The following is a 23,152-nucleotide window of genomic DNA, read 5'->3' as shown; positions in this document are numbered from 1 at the left end:
ATTATATATTTTATATTTTAAATTTATAATAAATTAAATTAAAAAAAAATATATCGTAACAAAAATTTTTACTTAAATTGAATTCATTATAAATTAAAATATAAAAATATAAAATCTATGTATCTAGCATAATTTCTTATGTATATATAATATATTTAGAATAAATAATTTTAAAATATTTTTTTCAAAAAATTAAACTTTAATTAATAAAAAGAAACTCTATATATAAATATGTCTTTTTCTTCATAGAAAATTTATAATACAATATTTATAAAAGATATTATTCATGTATATATATATAAATAATTAAAAAAAAATATCTCATCGTTGATGAGGTATCTTAAAATATGGACCACATAGTACATTGAAAAATTAGAGCAACAAGCTGATGCAGACCACAAAACAGAATCAATCACTGTAAATTTATTTTTAAAATATTGTAAATTTAATTTCAAAAATTAAATTAAATAATAATTTTTATGTGCATTAAAATATTATATTAAAAATAATAAAAAAATGTTAAAATTATTAAATATTTTATATTTAATTAATAATTTATTAATTAAAATATTTTAATAATTATTTATTTAGTAATTCTCATCTTGGGAAGAATTTCTTTCCAAAACTCACAGATCATATCAAAGAAAAAATCATACAGGTGGAACAATGGAACGAATTAATTATCGGTGACAAGGAACCCTACGCGGTCGTCATGTGGCGTGTGGACCTATCCTTCCTTCTATTTAACAGGTAGCCTGCCATACATTCGGTACCAAGCTTTTAGATATTTCCTTATCATTATTGGCTTACTGTTCAGTGTTCTCTAGACATGTCACCTCCACTAGCGTCCCCTGTGTTCAAGGTCAACAGGCGTGAACCTGAGCTACTCACCCCGGCTAAGCCCACCCCTCACGAGTTTAAGCCATTATCTGACATTGATGACCAAGAGAGTCTCCGCTTCCATATTCCCGTCTTACAAGTTTATCGTTATGAGCCCTCTATGCAAGGGAAAGACCCTGTTAAAATCATCAGGGAGGCTCTTGCTAAAGCACTTGTCTTTTACTATCCATTTGCAGGTAGGCTTCGGGAAGGGCGTAATCGCAAGCTTTTGGTGGAATGCACTGGTGATGGTATCTTGTTTATAGAAGCTGATGCCGATGTTACTTTTGATCAGTCCGGCGACGCACTTCAACCCCCGTTCCCTTACTTGGAGGAACTTCTTTTTGATGTCCCTGGGTCAAGTGAGACACTAAACTGTCCTCTCTTGCTAATTCAGGTTTGAGTTGCTCTTTGCTGGCTAAATCCATATGGGTATGTTTGGTTGTGTTAAATAGAGGTGATTTTTACCAAAAAGATGTAATAAATTATACTAAACAAAAATGAATTTGAGAGTAATTATTAAAAAAAATTAATTATACTGAGTTGAAAGTAGTGGGTGTAGAAGGTTAACTATAATAATATTTTTAAAATTCATATGCTATTTGTAATAGTGTCTGTATAAAAAATTTTAAAGAAAAGTTGTATTTTATTTAAAATAGCACTCAACTTTTATTTAAATAATAAATAATTAATTAAAAAAAATTTAAAGTCTAACTTTTTTTAATTTTTAATTATTTTATTTTATATTTTAAATAAATTAAAAATATTATTTTAATAAATAAAATCATAATATTTAATATTATATATTATAATATTTTATTATAAATATTAAATTTTAATTTAAAATTAAATTAAAATTTAATAAAATAAAAAATTAAAATTAAAAAAATAAATAATTAAAAAATTTTAAGAAAAGCTAGTCGCGTCTAATTTTTTTTTAATTTTTAATTATTTTATTTTATAAATAAAATTATAATAATTAATATTATATATTATAATTTTTTTATTATAATTTTTTTTATTTTATAATAAAATAAAAAAAATTAATTATTTAATATTATTTTAATAAATAATATTTTTAATTTATTTAAAATATAAAATAAAATAATTAAAAAAAATTAGATGTAGTGTTTAATTTTTCTTAAATTTTTTAATTTTAATTTTTTATTTTAGTATATTTTAATTTAATTTTAAATTAAAAAATAATATTTATAATAAAAATATTATAATATATACTATTAAATATTATAATTTTATTTATTAAAATAATATTTTTAATTTATTTAAAATATAAAATAAAATAATTAAAATTTTAAAGAAAAATTGAATGTTACTTACCGTTCAACTTTTTTTAATTTTTTTAATTATTTATTTTTATAATTTTTATTTTTATTTTATTAAATTTTAATTTAATTTTAAATTAAAAAATAATATTTATAATAAAAATATTATAATATGTAATATTAAATATTATGATATTATTTATTAAAATAATATTTTTAATTTATTTAAAATATAAAATTAAATAATTAAAATTTTAAAGAAAAATTATACGCGGCGCTCAACTTTTTCTAAATTTTTTTAATTTTAATTTTTTATTTTATTAAATTTTAATTTAATTTTAAATTAAAAAATAATATTTATAATAAAAATATTATAATTTTATTTATTAAAATAATATTTTTAATTTATTTAAAATATAAAATAAAATAATTAAAATTTTAATGTAAAGTTGAATGCTTATAACATCTAACTTTTCTTAAATTTTTTAAATTATTTATTTTTAATTTTAATTTTTTTATTTTAATAAATTTTAATTTAATTTTAAATTAAAATTTAATATTTATGATAAAAATATTATAATATATAATATTAAATATTATGATTTTATTTATTAAAATAATATTTTTAATTTATTTAAAGGATAAATAAAATAATTAAAAATTTTAAAAAAAATTGGACGCTATTATAAGTAGCGTCCAATCTTTAAATTTTTTTTTAATTAATTATTTATTATTTTAAAAAAAGATTATCACTATTTTAAATAGGACTTTCCTTTAAAATTTTTGATGCGGACGCTATTATAAATAGCGTTCGGATTTTAAAAACGATATTATAATCAGCATCCCGCATTCATCTCGTCCAACTCAACATAATTCACCCCTTTTTGATAATTACTCTCAAACTCACATTTTTTTTGTATAATTTATTTTTTATTACACCTTTTTGGTAAAAATCCCTAAATAAAGCCATATCTTGATCATTTTATTGTTTAAATTAATTCACAGGTTACACGTTTTAAATGTGGTGGTTTTGTTTATGCCCTTCGTTTGAACCACACCATGAGTGATGGACCTGGTCTAGTCCAATTCTTGTCAGCTGTGGCTGAGATGGCTAGGGGGGAACAAGCCCCTTCCATCCTTCCAGTGTGGGAAAGACATGTACTTGATGCGAGGAACCCACCTCGTGTCACATGCATACATCGTGAATACGATGAGATTGAAGGCATAAATAGTATTAGCAGTGCAAGAATTCCATTTCCGCTTCATGACATATTAGACAAGTCATTTTTTATTCGATCAACTCAATTGTCTGCTCTTCGAAGATTTGCCCCTCCCCACCTCCATGGATGCTCTACTTTTCAAATATTAACTGCATGTTTATGGAAATGTCGAACAGTGGCACTCCAACCAGACCCCAAACAAGAGATGCGCATGATATGTCTCAATAATGTGCGCAAAAAATTCAATCCTCCTTTATTACCAGAAGGGTATTACGGTAATGGATTTGCGCTCTCGACTGTGGTGGCAACTGCCGGAGAACTCACTCAAAATCCGATAGGTTATGCATTAGAATTGGTGAGGAAGGCTACCACGGATATGAGCAGAGAGTATCTACAGTCTGTGGCTGATCTAATGGTGATTAAGGGTAGGCCTATATTTCACGTGGAAGGAAGTTACATAGTGTCGGACTTGAGACATGCAGGCTTTAGAGAGGTAGATTTTGGATGGGGCAAAGCTGTGTATGGTGGGCCGTTGAGAGCCATCCCCATGGTCGCAAGCTTTTATGTACCGTTTGAAAATAAGAAAGGTGAAAATGGAATTGTGTTTCCAATTTGCTTGCCAACCCAAGCAATGGAAAGATTTGCAAAGGAGTTGAACAATTTGTTGGAGGGCCAACCAATTCATGGTGACAACAATGGATCTTCACACGTATTGTCTGCTTTATAAGCTCGGGTGTTACTGTTAGAAAATCTATTTCTTGGAAAGGCATTGTGTTAATAAGCAAAGTGAATTTACTATTATATGTATGAAAACAATGCTTTAGTTTGATATTATTGCAGTATGCATAGGGGTCTCCAAGAGGACATTCTGGTAATGTGGGAGTTATGTAGCACTTTCTGGATTTTAAATTAAATCTTTTTTTTTTTTTTTAAATCCAACATAAATTTCAGCCCAGATGTTCGCCGTTGATTCTTTCATCACCAGAACTCCCACAGGAAAATGTCCAATTTTCTCACAAGAAATAACTGCAAATCAAAGAAAGTATATATGAATTTTTCTTTAAAAAATTTGGAATACAAAATGAAAAAAATTTATTCTTTTAATATTTTTATAATTTTTAATTCACATTTAACAACACTTAATAATTTTTATAGATGGGAAGAAACAGTCCATATACGATAAAGGGTTATAATTTTTAAGAAATTTTTATGCAATACCATCTTTATCTTTTAAAGATAATTTAATAAAAAATTCATAAAATTTTTTAAATTAATTTAATTTAATTTTAAATTTATAAAAAGTGTTAAATAAATTAAATATTAATTTATTTTAATCTTAACTTATACAAATTATTAAATTACTTTATATATTATAATAAATAATTAATTTAATATTATAACTAAATTATTTATATATTATCTTTTTATTTTATATTTTTAAATGTGAGAATATCTCTTTCAAGTACATTCAAATAATTATTACTTAATAATATTATTTAATTTAATACAAACTTAATTATACAATTTAATAAGCAGTTGAAATAGAAACTCAGATGCATGTATGTATATATATATATATTTTTCAACTGATAATGAAATTGCTGGACATAAAAATACAAAATATCACTATCATTATACTAGATTTTTTTCTCTTAATATTTTAGGTGCTAGGTTGAGTTTGGACTGAATATGCTAACTTGAGGGTGACATATACCTTTTTTTTTTATTAATTTTTTTCGACTATTTAAAATTAATGAAAAATATAATTTATAAATAATTATATAATTATTTAAACGGTTTTTCTAATAAGTGCAACATTGCCCTTATTAAAATTTATTAAATATATTTATTGATTACTAATATTGTCTCGGTAACATAAAAAATTATATTTTTCATATGATATTACACTCGTTTTAATATAATATTACACATTATTTTTTTTATATGATATTAATAATTTTCTAGGTAAAATTGATATAAATAAATATATTTAAGAAATTTAAAAAATTACAATGTTGATTATAATTATAATACATTGATTCTAAATTAATAATATTAATAATAAAAACTAAAAATGTTTCTAAATTAATAATATTAATAATAAAAACTAAAAATAATGTTGATGACAAATTTATGGAATTTAAATATGATTATGCTAAAAAAATTCTATAAGTGAATAAATAATAATAATAATAATATATGATATCTATTTAGAATACTTTGAAAATAAAAAAGTATTAAGAATATATAAACTTATAAAAAGATAATAAAAAAATTATAATGAAAAATGACGAGGAAAAAAAAATAAAGCCTCTAAATTTCTTATATCGTATTTTATATTATGAAAATTTAATACCAAGTATTTTTTTTACTTGAAATAATATTTTAAGTGTTTATTGAATATATAAAATGGAAATGCTAATTTGGTGCAATATACAGCTTTCTTTGTTAAGTATTTTTTTTAATATTTAAAATTAGTAAAATATATACTTTGTGAAAAAAACAAATTAATGTTAATTATTGTTAGATAAAAGTGTAATTTATAAATTTTTATCAATTATAATAAATTTTAATCCCTAAATATATATATGTAATTCTATATTTATTTTTGTTTGAACTTAATTATATATTTTCTAAATCCCCTCCTATTAAAAAATTAATTATATTTTATCCTCATAAATATTTAACCGATTAGCATCCCCAGAAACGAGTTCTCCAGATATGAAGACGACCAGGAACCACCATTAATGGATTGAAAGAGCACTCGCTGGCAAACCCATATGTACAAACCGAAGGTTTTTGACTTAGCAATGGATGTATTAAATATTTATTAATTGGGTGCACTAAATCACGTTGCTCTGGAGACTTGCCACTCGCCGAGGTTCATATATAGCACCCCAGAGAATCGATCATTGTAAATTACTGTTAAAATTATAATTTATAAATTTTAATTTCAAAAATTAAATTAAATAATAATTCTTACATACATTAAAATATTTTATTAATTAATAAATAATTACTTTATATTTTAATTATTATTTATTTAGTAATTCTTATCTTGGAAAGAATTTCTTTCCAAAAATCACAAATCACGTGAGAGAAATATTTTTTGGTCCCACCCACGTGTAGAACACTGAACGAATTAATTCTCAGTCACAAGGAACGGGACCCCTATGCGATCGTTCATATGGCGTGTGAACCTATCTTTCCATCTATTTAATAGATAACCTGCCATGCCGTTGATCCCCAAGTTTTTGAAATTTCCTGGCCATTCACTCACTTTGATTCGTTTACTGTACAGCGTTCACTGTACAGCGTTCACTAGACATGTCACCTCCACTAACGTCCCCTGTGTTCAAGGTCTACAGGCGTGAACCTGAGCTACTCACCCCGGCTACGCCCACCCCTCATGAGTTTAAGCCATTATCTGACATTGATGACCAAGAGAGTCTCCGCTGCCATATTCCCATCTTACAAGTTTATCGTTATCACCCCTCTATGCAAGGGAAAGACCCTGTTAAGGTCAGCAGGGAGGCTCTTGCTCAAGCACTTGTCTTTTACAATCCATTTGCGGGTAGGCTTCGAGGAGGGCCTAATCGCAAGCTTTTGGTGGAATGCACCGGTGAAGGTATCCTGTTTATGGAGGCTGATGCTAATGTTAAACTTGATCAGTCCGGCGACGCACTTCAACCCCCGTTCCCTTACTTGGAGGAACTTCTTCTTGACGTCCCTGGCTCAAGTGAGACGCTTAATTGCCCTCTCTTGCTAATTCAGGTTTGAGTTGTTCCTTGCTGACTAAATTCATGTGGGTATTTTTAGTTTTGTTAAACAAAGCCATATCTTGATCATTTTGCTGATCAAATTAACTTGCAGGTAACACGCCTTAAGTGCGGTGGTTTTGTTTTTGCCCTTCGTCTGAATCACACCATGAGTGATGCACCTGGTATTGTCCAGTTCTTGTCAGCCGTGGCCGAGATGGCTCGAGGGGAGCAAGCCCCTTCCATCCGCCCAGTGTGGCAAAGGCATGTACTTAATGCAAGGAACCCACCTCGTGTCACATGCATGCACCGTGAATACGATGAGGTTAAAGACAACAACAGTACAAGCAATGCAAGGGTTCCATTTCCGCTTCATGACATAGTTGACAAGTCATTTTTTATTCGATCAACTCAATTGTCTGCTCTTCGAAGATTTGCCCCTCCCCACCTCCATGGGTGTTCTACTTTTCAAATATTAACTGCATATTTATGGAAATGTCGAACAATCGCACTCCAACCAGACCCCAAACAAGAGATGCGCCTGATATATCTTAATAATGTGCGCAAAAAATTCAATCCTCCTTTATTACCAGAAGGGTATTACGGTTGCGTCGTCGACGGTGGTTGCAACTGCTGAAGAACTCACTCAAAATCCGATAGGTTATGCAATAGAATTGGTGAGGAAGGCTACCACGGATGTGAGTAGAGAGTATCTACAATCCACAGCCGATCTAATGGTGATTAAGGGTAGGCCTCATTTGCACGTGGAGGGAAGTTACATTGTGACGGACGTGAGACATGCACGCTTTAGAGAGGTAGATTTTGGATGGGGCAAAGCTATGTATGGTGGGCCTGTGAAAGCCATCCCTATAGTTGCAAGCGTTTATGTACCTTTTGAAAATAAGAAAGGTGAAAATGGAATTGTGTTTCCAATTTGCTTGCCAACCCAAGCAATGGAAAGATTTGCAAAGGAGGTAAACAATTTGTTGGAGAGCCAGCCAATCCATGGTGTCATCAACGGATCTTCACGCGTGTCTGCTTTATAAGCTCAGGTGTTGTTGTTTGAAATTTTCTTTCTTGGAAAGGCATTGTATTAATAAGCATAGTGAATTTACTATTACATCAATGAAGCCTCTGCTTTAATTTAATATAGGAGTCTCCAAGAGAACATTCTAGTAGCACAGGTTTGCAATTTCCTCAAATATTTCATGTAAGGAAGGATTTACATGTTTTACAAATAAAGATCAAAGAGTTACATCTAGTGTCTAAATTCACTTGAAAATATTCTTAATTAAAGATGAACATAAACCGAATAAAATCAGACTGATTTGGAGGTATTTGTTTTCATTACTTACTTATAATTATAACTTTTTAACATATAAGTTAATTTAAAAATAAATAGTTAATTATTTGATAAAACTATTTAAAATTGATTTTAAAATAGTTTAAGTGTTTGATTAAAAGGTGTTTAAAATAAATTTAATTTATCAAAATTATAAAAATAATAAATCATAACGTTGTTGTTATTTTTAAAAATTATTAAAATAATATACTCTTTTAACTTGTTAAAGATAGTTTTGAAATAAATAAATAAGTCATAAGTAATGAATATCTTATGGTATTTGGTTTTATTACTTATTTTTAACTTTTGATTTATAATATATTTTTTAATTTATAAGTCAAATTAAAAATAAGTAATTAATCGTTTTGTAAAATTACTTAAAAATAACTTTTAAATAGTTTAAGTGTTTAATTAAAATATGTTTAAAAGTAATTTAATTTATTAAAATTATAAAAAATGATATGCAATTAAGAATTGTAGTTGTTAAAATGAGTATAACATTGATATTTTTAAAAATTATTAGAATAATATAGTTTTTTGCTTAGTAATCTAAAATAAGTAGATAAGTCGTAACTTATCTTTACTTATAGCTTCTGATTTATTTTAAATAATTTTTTTAACTTATAAGTGGAATCAAATACTAATCTACTTATGATTTTTTACTTATAAGTAGGTTTGATCGATTTATAAGTCAAATTAAATGTCCATTTATGACTTCTGACTTATTTTAAATAATTTTTTAACTTGTAAGTCAAACCAAATATTAATATATTTAGAGGTATTTATCTTAACTTATAAGCTCTAAAAGTATATTGATATATTTTTTATAATAATTTTTGAGCTTTTGAGTTAAAAAAAATAAATTGAGGGACCAACTTTTTATTTTGATGTTTATAAGTCATGTATTTATAAGTTTGTTTCACTTAGTATTTTATTATATTATCCTTATTTAATTTTTAAAATTTTATTATAAATCTTAGTTAATATTATTTTAGTCATTTGATAATAAATATGCTAATAAGCTATTTTTATCAAATATATTAATTACTCATCATTCACTTATAAATACTTTAATCAAATACGTAATTATTTAAAATTTTAAATGTTTATAAGTATTTAGATTAATTTTTATAAGTTAAAATTTGAAATTTTATATTTATGAATAGATTTGACTCATCCTCGTAATTTAAAATAAAAACTAATTAAATTAAAATTAACTAAAATGGTATTAAAAAAAAGCCCACTTAAGGCAAAAAGCCCAAGAAGTAAGCACAATTTGATCCAAACCCAGCCCAACTGCACACTTTTGAATCTTTCATCACCTCATCAAACAATATTTTATCAAAGAAAGTACTAATCATTTTTTTCTCATTAACAAGTTTTGAAATAAAAAAAAATTATTCTTTTAATATTTTCAAAATTTTTAATTCATATTACATCTGAATTATTAGTGAAAAAACATCTAATTATCACTACTAAAAATGGGACAAAATAGTCAATAAACTACATGGGTAAGAATTTTCAATAAATTTTATGCATTATTGCCTTTCATCCTCTCACCACAACATTGAAAATTAGCCCTTGCTACTAAATTAGAAAGATTTATTGGGGTGTTTATGCTCCTTCATTCACAAAATATATAAAAATCAGAACCTGTTTAGTAACCATTTTTAAAGTAATTTTTAACATTTTGATAAAAATTTAAATTTAAATATTATTTTTCTTATTTATACTATTTAGTGTTATAATATTTATCTTAAAAGTTGAGAGAATAATTCATAAAAAGTTACTCCTCTTAATTTTATAGATTAATTAAGTATTTTAATTAGAGTCAATAATATTATATAATTATTTTTTTTTATTTAATAGCTAATATAATCATTATTTTTATTAAATATTTTTATTTTAATAATTATATAAATAGCTAAGCACTGATAGCTATAGTCAAATAGGGCCTAAATCAAGGAATTAACTGATTTTTATTTTTATAAAAAATATTATTTTTTAATACTTCGGTGTATTTTAATTTTTTTTATAAATTAGTATTAAAATTTTAATTTAAATTTAATTTAACTTAAAAGTAAAAAAAATTTAAGTTTATTAATTTTTAAACTAAATTAAAAAATAAATTAATTAAAAAAATTAAGCTTCTTAAATTTTAGTCTAAATTAAAAAATATGAAATTTAATCTTGAAATTTTAATTATCCATTTTATTTTAATTTTCAAAACATTGTTGGCTCACATTCTATCCAATTGATAACTTGCACGTGATTATTTCGTGCCAGAAAATAATCTTTACTAATTAAACCAGACTATTGCGTGCCATTTTCCAATTGTAACCTACGCCTACGTGTGAAATAAATTGAGTAAAAATTATCAATATTTTCAAAGTCCATTATTTTTTTTAAATATTTATATATATATATATATATAATTATTATAAATTTGATTTTATATGAAAAAAAATTAAATAATATTAAAAATAATAAATATAAATAATTAATAAAAAAAACACAGTAGCTGCGGCTGCGACTGCGGCTATGTTTTCGTAAAAAAAACACAAATACTGGGAAGCAAAGAATGGGAGCTAGAAATATATATATATACACACACAAGAATTTCGCTCTCTTTCTCTCTCAAGAGACTCCCTCTTTCTCTCTCTAAGCGTCTGCCTATCTCTTTCTATAGAACCTCCAATCCTGTCTCTATTCATTATAATCTCTTTTGTTCTTATTGTATATTACTTTGTCTTTTATTTTTTATTTATATAAATTTTAATTCTTAAATTTCATCCTTTTTATCCTCTCTTATTAAAATCTTCTTAGTAATTTTGATCCTTTTTTTTAATATTTTTCCTTTTTTTGGTTAATCTATCAAGAGCTAACAGTGATCGCTTCATTTGTAATCCAACGCTGAATCTTGTTAATTTTCATGGATCGACTAATGTGATTTTGTGCTTTTGACGTCATGTAAGTGAATGAAGAGATATGGGAATAGAATCCGTTGGTGGGTTCTTCCACTTATATGTTCAACCGAAATTGTGTTCTAAGTGGACTGTCCAATAGCTGATCAATCTGAATTTTCTTGTGGCGCTGTGTGTGTTGATTCATATATCAATGGAGCAATTCCAGATAGGATTTTGATTATTGGGGTTTCTTTGCCCTTTTCGTTCTTTTCGATTTTGAGTGTCAATGGATGAGCTAAGCGCTAATGAAGCGCAAGAATTCAAAGCGTCTTCACTACGGTGGCGGCCGAGGCAGCTAGCATTTGAGCCGTATACGTCGGGCAGTGAACCTGCGAACAAGGCAGAAACTTTGCGCGTTGTTGTGAGAAGGCCTGTGAGTGTTTTTTCTGGGTATTTTTTTGCTTTTTGATTTTTTTTTTAATCTTGTTTATTGGATTATTTTATTGCGATTCTTATGCTCATTTATGAGGTGGTGGATTGAGTTTGCATATTTAAATTTGACCATTTTTGTGTTAGATATGTGAATTGAAAACTTTAGGACTTGGATCATGAAAGGCATTAGATTGAGAGGCTTAGTGATAGAGTTTGGACTCTCCAGTTGAAGAATCACATTCTATGTGCAATTGATGCCAACCTAATGGCAACAGTTTAGATATCTATATGCACAATGTCTAAAACACAGATGATGAAGAGGCAACTGTGCATTTCATAATGCACGAGGATGAAGATAGTAAATAAGAATAAAGCCTATATGCAATTGCTGGTTACCTTCCTTTATGTGATTATGGTTGCAAAGGCATTAAAGATTCACCATTTGAGATTATAAAGCATGGTTGTTAGCTTCAAAGAGCATTTAGTGAAGAAGGGCAAATATATAGATGCTATATCATGAATTTAGTGGGACACTTATAAGCTCTCAATTGGACTTGAGAAAGACTGTATATTTCTATAGGTTCTTAATACAAGCTGTTGCAGCAAACTCTAAATCACTAGGTTTTTTAAGTGTCAAAACAATAAAACTACAGAAGAGAATATATAGATTTATTTGGCTTATGTTTAGCATATGTTTTATAGGCGGAGGAGAGCAGAAAATTTATTAGTAATAATATAAGGTATGGTGTAGGAAAGAGAATCTTGTAAACTCTAAATTTCAGTGAATATGATTCACAAACATTCAAAAGGAGAATTATGCAAAACCCTAACAAAACAAGAGTATGTGCGTTGTTCTATGTATAGAGGATCCTAAAACTTGAATTAAGGAGGACTTCCTTCAGGTACTAGGGTGTCAGATTGGTTGGTTACAAGATCAGGCATTAATCCAAATGGTTCAACTTCACCACAAATCTCATTGAAAATTCCATTGGGGTTATTTCTTTGAATTTAAGGGATTAAGGCATATAGCAAGCATGATCCTTAGATTTCAAGGCTTATTATCCATCTCTTAAAAAAAAAAAAAAAAAACTCCTGAAAAAAAGTAAAGAGTAAAAATAATTGAATGGTTAGTAGATTATGATATAACATATTGTTTTGGGCTACACCCCTGCGTTTTTCTGGAAATTCATTTTTTGTTATTTAGGCCTGGCTCTTTTGTGATTAATATTTTTGTAGTTTTATATCATTAGTTTTTGCTTTTTGGTTCTCATCAAGCCCTTGTGCACTTGGCTGGAACACTCTCGTGCATTTGTTGACGCTAACATTGTGTTTGGGGGAGATGAAGACGAGGGGAAAGAAAAGTGTGACGAAAATTGGGAGCAAGATAAAATAAAGAGGAAATTATATTTTTCTCCTTTGTTTGGATGGGAAGAAATAAAGAAATAAAACAAAATAAGTAAAAGTGAATGGAAAGTTTTTCAAATTACAATTTGACCTTTACTTTCTAGATCCATTTTTTTCCCCATCTAGAGCAGTCATACAATAGGGTGCTTGGAGAAATATTATGATGACTCTTAGAGAAGCAGGGTGTTTCCATTTGGGCACCACCTTGCTGTCCTAAACCTTGGGGTTTCAGTCCTCAATTGAACATATAGGTGGATTAAATAGGGATCTGACTTGAGGTTTGATAAAATCTGATAAATTACTGATCTTTAATTTCTAATAAGTGCAACCTAAACTTGATGATTATTAAACATTCATTATGATTGATACATGATGAGAGGAAATTATGGTGAAATCCTTGTGGCAGTATACATGAATTTTTGAGACTTTACATGATATCTAAATTTACTTGGTCCATGATGTTTAACCATATATATTGACAAGCACACACATGTTTGACATCATTCACAAATGATATAGGTGTCCAGTATCAGATCATGAACTAGGTACATAGGGCCATCCAAATTTCTTTAGTTTTTGGGTCTTAAGAAATCAATATTGGCTATGTAAACAAAGATGTTGAGTTTGTGCTACGCTGCCAGTTAGGTGCATATGGTGATCCTGTGCTTGGACCACCTCTGTCACAAGTTACGTGTCTATCTGCCTTTTGTGGCCTTTTATCTTTTTGCCAGTCTTGTTTATCTTTGAACTTATCTACCCACATCATTGTCATTTCTGTTGATCTGTCTTGCTTTAAGTAGTTGAAGCACTCTTGAGTCGAAATTATTTGAGACAGATCTTTCGGCTGACTGATAGCTTTTAATATGTGCAGTTGTTGGCAAGACTGACCAAAGACATAGTTGAGACATATCAAATATGCAATCCACAGTTCAGGTATTCTGAAGAATTAAATCCAAAAAGATATTTGACCAGCCCATCAATTGGCATCCTGAATGATGGTTATGACAATGTGAATTCTGATCTGATTCTGACTGTAAACTTTGCCTTGGTCAATCTAGAGGCACAGAGAAGGTTTGCTCATGATTTCCATTTTTATTTCCTCATGATTTTTCCCCTTTCGTCAAAATCATATTATGTTGTATTTCTTGTACAATCTTGGTAGTTGAAATGGTTGTGGGCTATCTTTTAAGGGACATCTGCTGGAATTGGAGGTATATGGGTTTAAGCCCGGCTATTTATTGGTGAATATTAAGATTTGAGACTAACAACTGGGATTTTAGGGACAGGCGGGAAGGCGCGATGCTTGTTTCCATCTGCAATAGCAAAATGATGGATTGTAGTTTAAATAATAGAAAATAGATGAAGAATGCAAGAAGTTGAAGAAGAGTATGGATAATCAGAAGAAAGAGAGAACAAAAGCAACCTAGGTCTGTGAACAAGCTATCGAATAATCCTCCAAAGTGCATATTGAGCCCCATATAAACTTGATGAATATACATGAAACCTGATTTACTCTTGTCGATGGTTTGTTTCTAAAAGCCAAAGAAAGATGCTCGATTTTTTTGAATATCATTATAGATTTTTTACTTTTTTTTTTCATTTATTTTGAAGTTTGATGTAAGAAAAGATTGTACAATGTGATTAAATAGTAGTTAAAATGTGAGGATAATTACATTAGCAGCTTGAACTTTTGGTGGTCATTGCCAGTTGAATCCATGCTCCAAAATATTACTGTATCAACCCTGCACTTTAGTAAACCATTACAATTAAAGCCCTTTTGAATCTTTTATTCTCAAATTCTTATTTATTTTCCTGTGAAATGTTGATAATTGGGATCTAAAGAAAACTCTTGGCAGTTCTAAAAAATTTTTTAGTGCAGTTTTTACAAATAAGAATAATTTATCTGCACTACATTTAAAAAGATTTGATCTTATATCTAAAACTGATCTCTAAGATCTCTTTATAATGCTTAATTGCTTTTTACAAATCACATGTTAAATTAAAGCAAATTATATGATGCTTAAACCACTAAACCAATTTTATCAAATGAAAAATGGATTGAGAGGAATTTCATAAAGAACATCAGTGATGGTGAGTATTGAAATCCAAACTAAAGGTTATGTGATATTGTAATGTTTTAAAGTATGAGATTTAACTTGTAGTAATTATTCCTAAAATATAATTTCAAGCATTTTGATGACCTGCTGATTATGTCACATCCGTAGATACATTGTCAAAGATGTTCTTGGCCATGGCACCTTTGGGCAGGTTGCTAAATGCTGGTTTGCAGAAACCAACTGTTTTGTTGCTGTGAAGATAATTAAAAATCAGCCAGCTTACTATCAGCAAGCTCTGGTTGAAGTATCTATTTTGACAACGGTAATTAAAAAAAAAAACTTCAATTTTATATCTCCCAATAATTTTAATATTTGTACTGAACTTTCCCTGTTTGCTCCATGGTTTGTTTGTTACAGCTAAACAAGAAGTATGATCCTGAAGATAAGCACCACATTGTTCGTATCTATGATTATTTTGTATTTCAGCGGCATTTGTGCATTTGCTTTGAACTGCTAGACACAAATCTGTAAGCTATAACCTTTATTTAGTTTCTTGCTATCTGTGCATTTGAGAGGTTGCATTGTAAATGACATAGTTTCCTTTATACATACATTTGTTGCCTTTAATTCTTTGCACAACGTGTTCTTGACATTGTAAAGTAATTCAGGTATGAGCTTATTAAGATAAATCAATTCAGGGGTTTATCACTGAGCATTGTCCAGTTGTTCTCTAAACAGGTATGGTAATTTCTGCTTAGAAGTTAAAGTTGCTGTAATGCTGCATCATGTTTGGAGTTAGTCATATTCTTATTCCCTTTTAAATTTATTTCTAAAAAGATTTTACATGGATTGGCTCTATTAAAAGATGCTGGGATAATTCATTGTGATTTGAAGCCTGAAAACATTCTTCTATGCACAAGGTGAATTACTTTTCTTGATGAGTTTTAGGCATGATCTCAATAATAAGTCTTCGTTTCTGTTCAATTCAAATTTTTGTATTGTGAAAAAACAGTGTGAAGACAGCAGAAGTTAAAATAATCGACTTTGGATCAGCATGCATGGAGGATCGTACTGTTTACTCCTACATCCAGGTCACATCTATGTTTATTCCCAGGCTCTTTATACATATCCAGGTTCACATTATGTGGAAGGCCTTGTAATTGCATATTTCTGTTTATCCTGCAGAGTCGTTACTACAGGTCGCCTGAAGTCCTTCTTGGATATCAGTATCCTTTTAAATCAAGGAACTGCTTTATTATTTCTACTAATACTAATTGCTTTTGTGTGTGCACACATGTAGATGTTTCTTCTGGAAATGTTCCCTGGTATATGCCTTGATACAAGTTGAGTTTTTTGCTAGAATTAAAGCATATTTTCAACCTGAATTTGGTTAACTGCAATCTGAGCTTGAGCACCTATTATAATTAAATTAAAGCTGCAGGTTCCCAGTTGCGCTTCTGTTACAATCCTTTTTCCCTTTCCATTTTCTAAGAAACAGATTTTCATGAAGGTTTAAAGGACTTGTAAGAATACATTACCTCATTTTCTAAGTTTGGTGCAAAATTAGTTAAATAATTCAATGCTAAATATTTTTCCGGATTAATGGGTGTTTTGGATAATGACTCATGGACTCATGGTTTAATGGTCATGGGGTTTGAATAAATTTTACCATGTGAACTGAATTGTCATTTCACAGACTACAATTTACTTTTTGTAGTGAAAAGCCTTCCCCCTCCACCCCCTCCTATCCTTTTTCTAGTGACTATCTGCTAACTATTATGTCATATAACTTGCAACCACAGTAAGCAGATGGCCATTACTGCAGCTATCTTGCTATTGCGGATACTAACACCAGTATCTGGCGTGCACTGCTAACTGATGAGAAGTAATATAATACATAGTTCTATCCTTCTGATCATCCTCTGCCATTGACTATCTTGTATTAAAAATTATACTTCAACTGTCTATTGTTGCTTTGTTGCTTTTGATTAGATAGTTATCTTAATAATGATCCATATATAGTCTTGCTTTTGTCCTGGTATCATGGCGATTGGCTTGGACCTTAACCCTTTGCAGATATACTACTGCTATTGACATGTGGTCCTTTGGGTGCATAGTTGCAGAACTGTTTCTAGGATTGCCGCTCTTCCCTGGAGCTTCAGAATTTGATCTTTTGAGGAGAATGGTTGAAATTCTTGGGTAAGTCTTCCCTTTTCTGCTGGTAACTAAGAGCTAAAGTGTATTTGACATTTTTATAAAGCTTCTCTTTACCTTGTGCAATTCAGTAATTGGACTTCCTTATCTCTCTTGAATTACCTCATATCCCTTTTAATTTCACTGGGGTTTCATATATGGAATTTTGATATTTTTTTCCTTTTTTAATTTTATTTGTATTGCCTACTTCTCCACGCTCTCTTTCCTCATTCCAATGGAATTATGAAAGGTATTGATCTTCTGTTTCTTGATTAGACAAGCAGTATTCTTGCATATGGTAGTGGCAGTGTGGCATACATTTTTTGTGTATCATTTTCTAGTGTTGCCACTGTACAGTTTACTTTTATATTGATTCTTTAAAGAATTTAGTTATTAAAATATTTTAGCAAGCGGTATTCCTTATCAATTGTTTTTAACAGCCTTTTGTGTGTGGTTGCATTGTTGTAGTGGACAACCCCCTGATTATCTACTAAAGGAGGCAAAAAATACTAGCAAGTTCTTTAAGTGTGTTGGAAGTGTCCACAATGTAGACAGTGGTGAAGTTACCTTTGGTGGCAAAAGTGCTTACCAAGCATTAACAGTGGAAGAATACGAAGCTGTAAGTGTTCAAATTCTAGTTCTGGAAGTAAGGGGAAAATTCGTAGATGAGTGAAAAATAAATAGCTTCATATGATCTTTCTTTTAAGAGCCTAAAGACATAGGGTGTTCTCCTCGCTCTCCCTCTGTTCTTTGTGATGTAATATACTCTATGCCTGTGTTGGAATTGATGAGATTCATTAATTTAAGGGATAGTTATTATCTACTTAATTCAAGGGATGAGTCCACCTTGTGGAGAATCCCGTAATAGTTAGAAGTCTTCCTTATCTATTTCTTGTAGTTTTTCATTATAATATGTACTATGCATAATGAGAAGTTAAATTGAGTAAATATGTAGCCTTTTTTGGTTTTGCCTTCTCCTCTCTTTCTCTCCTCCTCCTTATTCTTTTTCTTTCTAAATAAATTAACAGCCTGATTCTGATGGTTGCTGGTTTCTGCTCAGAGAGAATTGAAAAAACCGTCTATCGGAAAGGAGTATTTCCATCATATGAACCTTGAGGCAATTGTTACAAACTATCCTTACAGAAAGAATCTGCCACATGAAGATATGATGAAAGGTTATTCTCATATCTGTAGCACCTGATTCTATTCAACAAATTTCTTTAACATTTTACTATCTTTCCAGAAATGTCTGATTTCTGTTGTATAATTAACATATAACAGAGAGTCAAGTACGATTAGCTTTGATTGATTTCTTAAGAGGGCTTGTTGAGTTTGATCCCGCAAAGAGGTGGTCCCCTTTTCAGGTAATTGAACTTGCTGGAGTTTTCTGCAATTTCATCAAGCCTTAGACTTGATTTCTCCAGCAGTGCAATATAAATTTACGGCTGTGAATAATTGGAATTAAAACTTATTTGTCTGCAGGCTTCGAAACACCCTTTTGTAACTGGGGAGCCTTTCACCTGCCCCTACAAGCCTCCTCCAGAGACCCCTCGCATGGTAAGTAGATGAAAAGTGTTATATTTAACTATTTATCAACCAATTGCTCCTGATGCTTGGAGTGATGTGTGAAAAGGAATTTTTCTGGACCTAAAAATTTTTTTTTTTAAAACCCCCCCCCCCCCCCCCCCCTCTCTTCTTTCTCCACCTTTCTCTATTCTTTATTGGATTAGGCTATCTGTTACTGTTGTGGTGCTCAGTTATTTCATTGGTTACTTGAGTTTTGAGGGCATAGGCTCATGTGGCATGCAATTTTTATTCATTTGAAATTATACTGAACTCTTTTTGTCTTTCAATTTTCTTAGCCTGTTACTCAAAATTTTAAGGTGGACCATCACCCAGGTGGTGGGCATTGGTTTGCTGCTGGTCTCTCTCCCAATGTGAGCTTCGTACCCCATTAAATTTTTTCATGCTTTCATTTTTTTCAAAAGAGGAATTGAAATTCTGCAAAGTTGCAATCATTGAGACATGTCATACCCAAGGCAATTTAAATTTTTTATGTGCAGATGCTGAATGAGGAAAATGGGGGAAAAGACTAAACTTACAGCACTTCTATTTGAATGCAGATATCAGGCAGGACCAGAGTATCCCATCATAACAGCCCACACTTTCAAGTGGTTCCATATGCACATGGTAATAGTTTTGGCAGTGTAGGAAGCCATGGTAGTTACAATGATGGTATTGGCCTTGGAAGCAGTTATGGGAGTTATGGGGATAGCTGTAATATGTTTGCATATTATTCACCAGTTGGTCCTTCTGGGATGAACATGCATGCAAAGGCTGGTCTATCAATGCTTGGAAGTAGTCCAGATGCAAGACGAAGGTTTATTCAGTATTCACATTCAAATGGAATTGGTATGAGTCCATCGACAGGAAATTTTGCACCACTCCCCCTTGGAACCAGTCCGTCACAATTCACTCCACCAAGTTCATACAATCAGGTCTCTACCGGTTCTCCAGGACATTACGGTCCAACTTCACCAGCAAGAAGCAATTGTCATGGATCACCTTTAGGAAAAGCGGCTGCAGTTACCCAATTCAATAGAAGAAAAAGTTGGGGGTATTCTGGAAGTTCTCATTCTCAAGAGAGTGTGCCATCTTTGCATTGGCAAGGACAATATGCTGATGGTACCAGTTCTACCCCAGCTGAGGGAAATCCTTCAGTATTTGGAAGTTCACCCTCACATTGGCAATCAAATTCTAGCACTGCAAGTTGGATGCAGCAGCATGGAGGTAGTGGAAGTACTGCTGGTCATTCTGCCAAACAGAATATGCCTGGCTCTTTCAAACCTTCTAATATGCATTTCTCTCAAATTGTGGGACCAGCTCATGATAAGCCTGGGGCTAGCCTATCATTGCCAGATCCAGGGGATTGGGATCCCAATTACAGGTATGGAAATGCAGTTCATGTTGCAATATAAACTTCAACCACATCAAACATCTTCATCTTTTAGATGCCTGCAGATACTCATGAACGGCAATTATATATTCAGCATGCATTTAGCTCAGTTTTTAGGGTTTAGCACTGAATGGTTCTTATTCTGGAGGTACTATTTGAGTTTAGCTTAGAAGTAGGTGCTGGCCCATTTATCAAATGCAATTTATTTATTTATTTGTCAATACAAACTAGAGTTAATTGAAGATATTGACGATTGCATTTCTTGGAGTTTATTAGTATGGCATAGGTTGGTCAATGGCAAAAGGTTAGGTTGTCCTCAATTAATCTAAACAAAATTGTGTCATTTAATGCAACAAGTTGGTGGAGGACCAATTTGGTACTTGAATGATTTGGTCTTACATAATACTGTTAGATTTAAGTCTAATTTGTATGCCTGTTTTTTCTGCTTATAGATTTGCAATCTTCATCATCCACTTTTCAATATGCCTTACTTATTCAGGAGAAGCATGGTGCATTTATTTTCCCGTCTTAATAAAATTTTAGCTCAATTTGTTCATTTAAAAGTTTAGATGGTGCATCTGCTAAGAGCATCTTCAATCTGTGTTTTCCTAATTATTATTAACCATTGAAGTTCCAGAAGTAGCTGAGTGTTAATTTTATGATACTAATAGCTGTCTTACCTGGAATAACCAAGTAATTTAATAGCATTGTGCTTCTTTAACTTGTTTGTGTGGCATCTATTATTCGTGTCCCAGTGAGGAACAGCTTCTACAAGAAGATAGTTCAGAGGTCAGCTCCATAAGCATCGAGTTCAGCAAAGGAATGCATCTTGGTTCAGGTGATCCATCAGTTGGTTTTGGAAGATCCAACCGGACTTCAAACCAGAGCTCCAATTCACTGATTCAAAGGTATGCTCTTTATTTTCTTGAGTATATTTAGAGTTAATTTTCAATTGAGCATATCTATGTTCATTTTTAAAAATTACAGGATTATTCTCTCTCTCTCTCTCTCTCTCTCTCTCTCTCTCTCTCTCTCATGTAATTGATGCAGTATCATATTAATCAAGTGTAAATGAATATGTGTTGTGAATTTTCAGTTTTTTAAATGACCTGGAAGTCTTGGTTTAATTTTTCTAAATGAATTTGAAGTCTCGGACTCTCGGTAAAAAAAATGGAAGCTGTTGATTGGGTGATGATTCTATAGGTAAACTTAAAATTTGGGATTGGTCATTCTTAGCTACAAAATTGTTGGAAATAGTGCTTTTCATGCCATTTTACCCCCACAAGTCATTTGTGGACAGGGTTTTTTTTTTTTTTTGAGGCAATGACTAATATATACACTGTTTTCTCACCATTCTTGATTCCACTTGTGTCAGACAAAATGGACCTATTCAAGCATTTACGCACATGGAGGTTGGCAGCCCTCCTTCAGCTCATGATATGCATGCTGGATATGGCCGTTCAGTGTCCAAGCATTCTCATTTCATGCCTCATACTTCACAAAACTCGCCAAGCCGTTTGGGACAGCAATCTCTTCCGCGCTTCAATCATGGGAGACCTGCTGTTCGTGGTAGTGAATGGAATCAGATCAAGGTCCAGCCCCCTCAATCCAGTTTTAATTCTGGGGGACCCCTTTCTCCAGGAAATAGTTCACTCAATAATGGCATGCCATGGGGTACTTCCTTTACATTGACATGTCACTTCTTCCAATAGTTTCTCTCTTCCATGTGTTTAATATTAATCTGGTAGAGTAAAATTAGCTATACTAAGTTTCTATGGGCAATAGGATAGTTTAATATGATTTTAACTTATATTACATTCTCTTGTAGGGCGTAGGGCCAATTATCCTGTCACAAGCACTCCATCAGCATCCCGAGGGAGAAAAGACCACGGAAGGATTGCCTAGTTTTGGAATCAGCATAGTTCCTTCTTCTTTTTTTTTTTTTTTCTGTGAGGGGTTATGTTTTGAGTGTTGGAAAGAAAGTTGTACTCAATAGTTCACGAGCCTAGTGGGCTGATCTAGGAAAACCCTCACTCAGACACGTTCATTCATTGTGCTTGCATAAATATAATTCATGGTTGTGGTTTCTTTTGGCTTTTCACTTGCAAATGTCTTCATTGATTCCCTCACCCCCTCTCTGCCCTTGTTTCTTAAGTCACAGATCTGTGGCCCTGATTCTCTATTCTAGACTTTCAATTTAGTACTTAACATATGTCACTAACCTAAAATTGTTTTTAATTTGTTTGAAGGAATCTGACCTGGTTATTGAAGTGTAATTTGCAGCTGCTGTGAAGAATCAGTCTGGAGCTAAGGTCAAAGGTGACAACTGAAGTATTCAGCAGGTCCTGTGTTTTCTAATTACTTCTCCTGTTGACAAATTGTATAGGTTGAACCTCATATGCTTGAGATATTGTTGTAAAGCTTAATTGCATGGTGGGATGGAGTGCGTTTTGTTTGGTTGACGGTTCCTTTTGAAATTTCTGAACCCTTTTTATTTAATGGCTTGTGTTGGAATAAATTATTTGTAAGGGAAGAATTCAACTAAATTTTTACAATCATGCATGATTTTTATTTTTTTTTAAATAAAATTTATTTGAAGTTAACAAGAATTGAATTCTTTAATTCCAAACATGAAAATTGATCAAAAAGAAATTAATTGAAAAATTTCTAAACAAGGGGAATGGGTTTTTGTATTCTTTGAGGGATTTTCATTTTATCAGAA

At 30.6% G+C, this 23,152-nt stretch overlaps 3 protein-coding genes across 3 annotated transcripts; all 3 read left to right on the top strand.

Moving 5' to 3' along the window:
- Positions 1 to 764: 764 nt before the first annotated feature.
- Positions 765 to 4,211, top strand: LOC110659598 (benzyl alcohol O-benzoyltransferase). The gene is made up of 2 exons (XM_058146557.1): positions 765 to 1,276; positions 3,168 to 4,211. Exons 1-2 carry the CDS (start codon positions 830 to 832, stop codon positions 4,107 to 4,109), a joined length of 1,389 nt encoding a protein of 462 aa, XP_058002540.1. The 5' UTR covers positions 765 to 829; the 3' UTR covers positions 4,110 to 4,211.
- A 2,478-nt stretch (positions 4,212 to 6,689) lies between these two features.
- LOC110659599 (benzyl alcohol O-benzoyltransferase) lies at positions 6,690 to 8,288 on the top strand. The gene is given in 3 exon segments (XM_021817564.2): positions 6,690 to 7,156; positions 7,256 to 7,746; positions 7,748 to 8,288. Coding segments are annotated over 3 exon segments (1,377 nt in total). The 5' UTR covers positions 6,690 to 6,709; the 3' UTR covers positions 8,187 to 8,288.
- Positions 8,289 to 11,105: 2,817 nt separating this feature from the next.
- LOC110659600 (dual specificity protein kinase YAK1 homolog) lies at positions 11,106 to 22,517 on the top strand. Its single transcript, XM_021817565.2, has 18 exons — positions 11,106 to 11,821; positions 14,096 to 14,295; positions 15,450 to 15,603; positions 15,699 to 15,808; positions 15,950 to 16,019; positions 16,119 to 16,201; positions 16,294 to 16,372; positions 16,467 to 16,507; positions 17,358 to 17,480; positions 17,943 to 18,093; positions 18,535 to 18,649; positions 18,756 to 18,838; positions 18,957 to 19,031; positions 19,337 to 19,411; positions 19,598 to 20,421; positions 21,186 to 21,338; positions 21,806 to 22,104; positions 22,259 to 22,517. The coding sequence occupies exons 1-18, from the start codon at positions 11,675 to 11,677 to the stop codon at positions 22,333 to 22,335; spliced, it is 2,859 nt and encodes a 952-aa protein (XP_021673257.2). The 5' UTR covers positions 11,106 to 11,674; the 3' UTR covers positions 22,336 to 22,517.
- Positions 22,518 to 23,152: the final 635 nt, after the last annotated feature.

Source organism: Hevea brasiliensis, chromosome 5 (assembly GCF_030052815.1).
Source record: "Hevea brasiliensis isolate MT/VB/25A 57/8 chromosome 5, ASM3005281v1, whole genome shotgun sequence".
Classification (NCBI taxonomy): Eukaryota; Viridiplantae; Streptophyta; class Magnoliopsida; order Malpighiales; family Euphorbiaceae; genus Hevea; species Hevea brasiliensis.
This window is presented reverse-complemented; position numbering and strand designations above follow the sequence as displayed.

What these genes read in the sequence shown, in the direction of transcription:
- LOC110659600 (XM_021817565.2), top strand. Translation starts at nt 11,675, where the DNA reads ATGGATGAGCTAAGCGCTAATGAAGCGCAAGAATTCAAAGCGTCTTCA. An exon ending in AATCTAGAGGCACAGAGAAG is followed by an intron (nt 14,296 to 15,449) that starts GTTTGCTCATGA and finishes TCACATCCGTAG; the next exon opens with ATACATTGTCAAAGATGTTC. An exon ending in CAGTGGAAGAATACGAAGCT is followed by an intron (nt 18,094 to 18,534) that starts GTAAGTGTTCAA and finishes GTTTCTGCTCAG; the next exon opens with AGAGAATTGAAAAAACCGTC.
- LOC110659598 (XM_058146557.1), top strand. Translation starts at nt 830, where the DNA reads ATGTCACCTCCACTAGCGTCCCCTGTGTTCAAGGTCAACAGGCGTGAA. An exon ending in GTCCTCTCTTGCTAATTCAG is followed by an intron (nt 1,277 to 3,167) that starts GTTTGAGTTGCT and finishes ATTAATTCACAG; the next exon opens with GTTACACGTTTTAAATGTGG.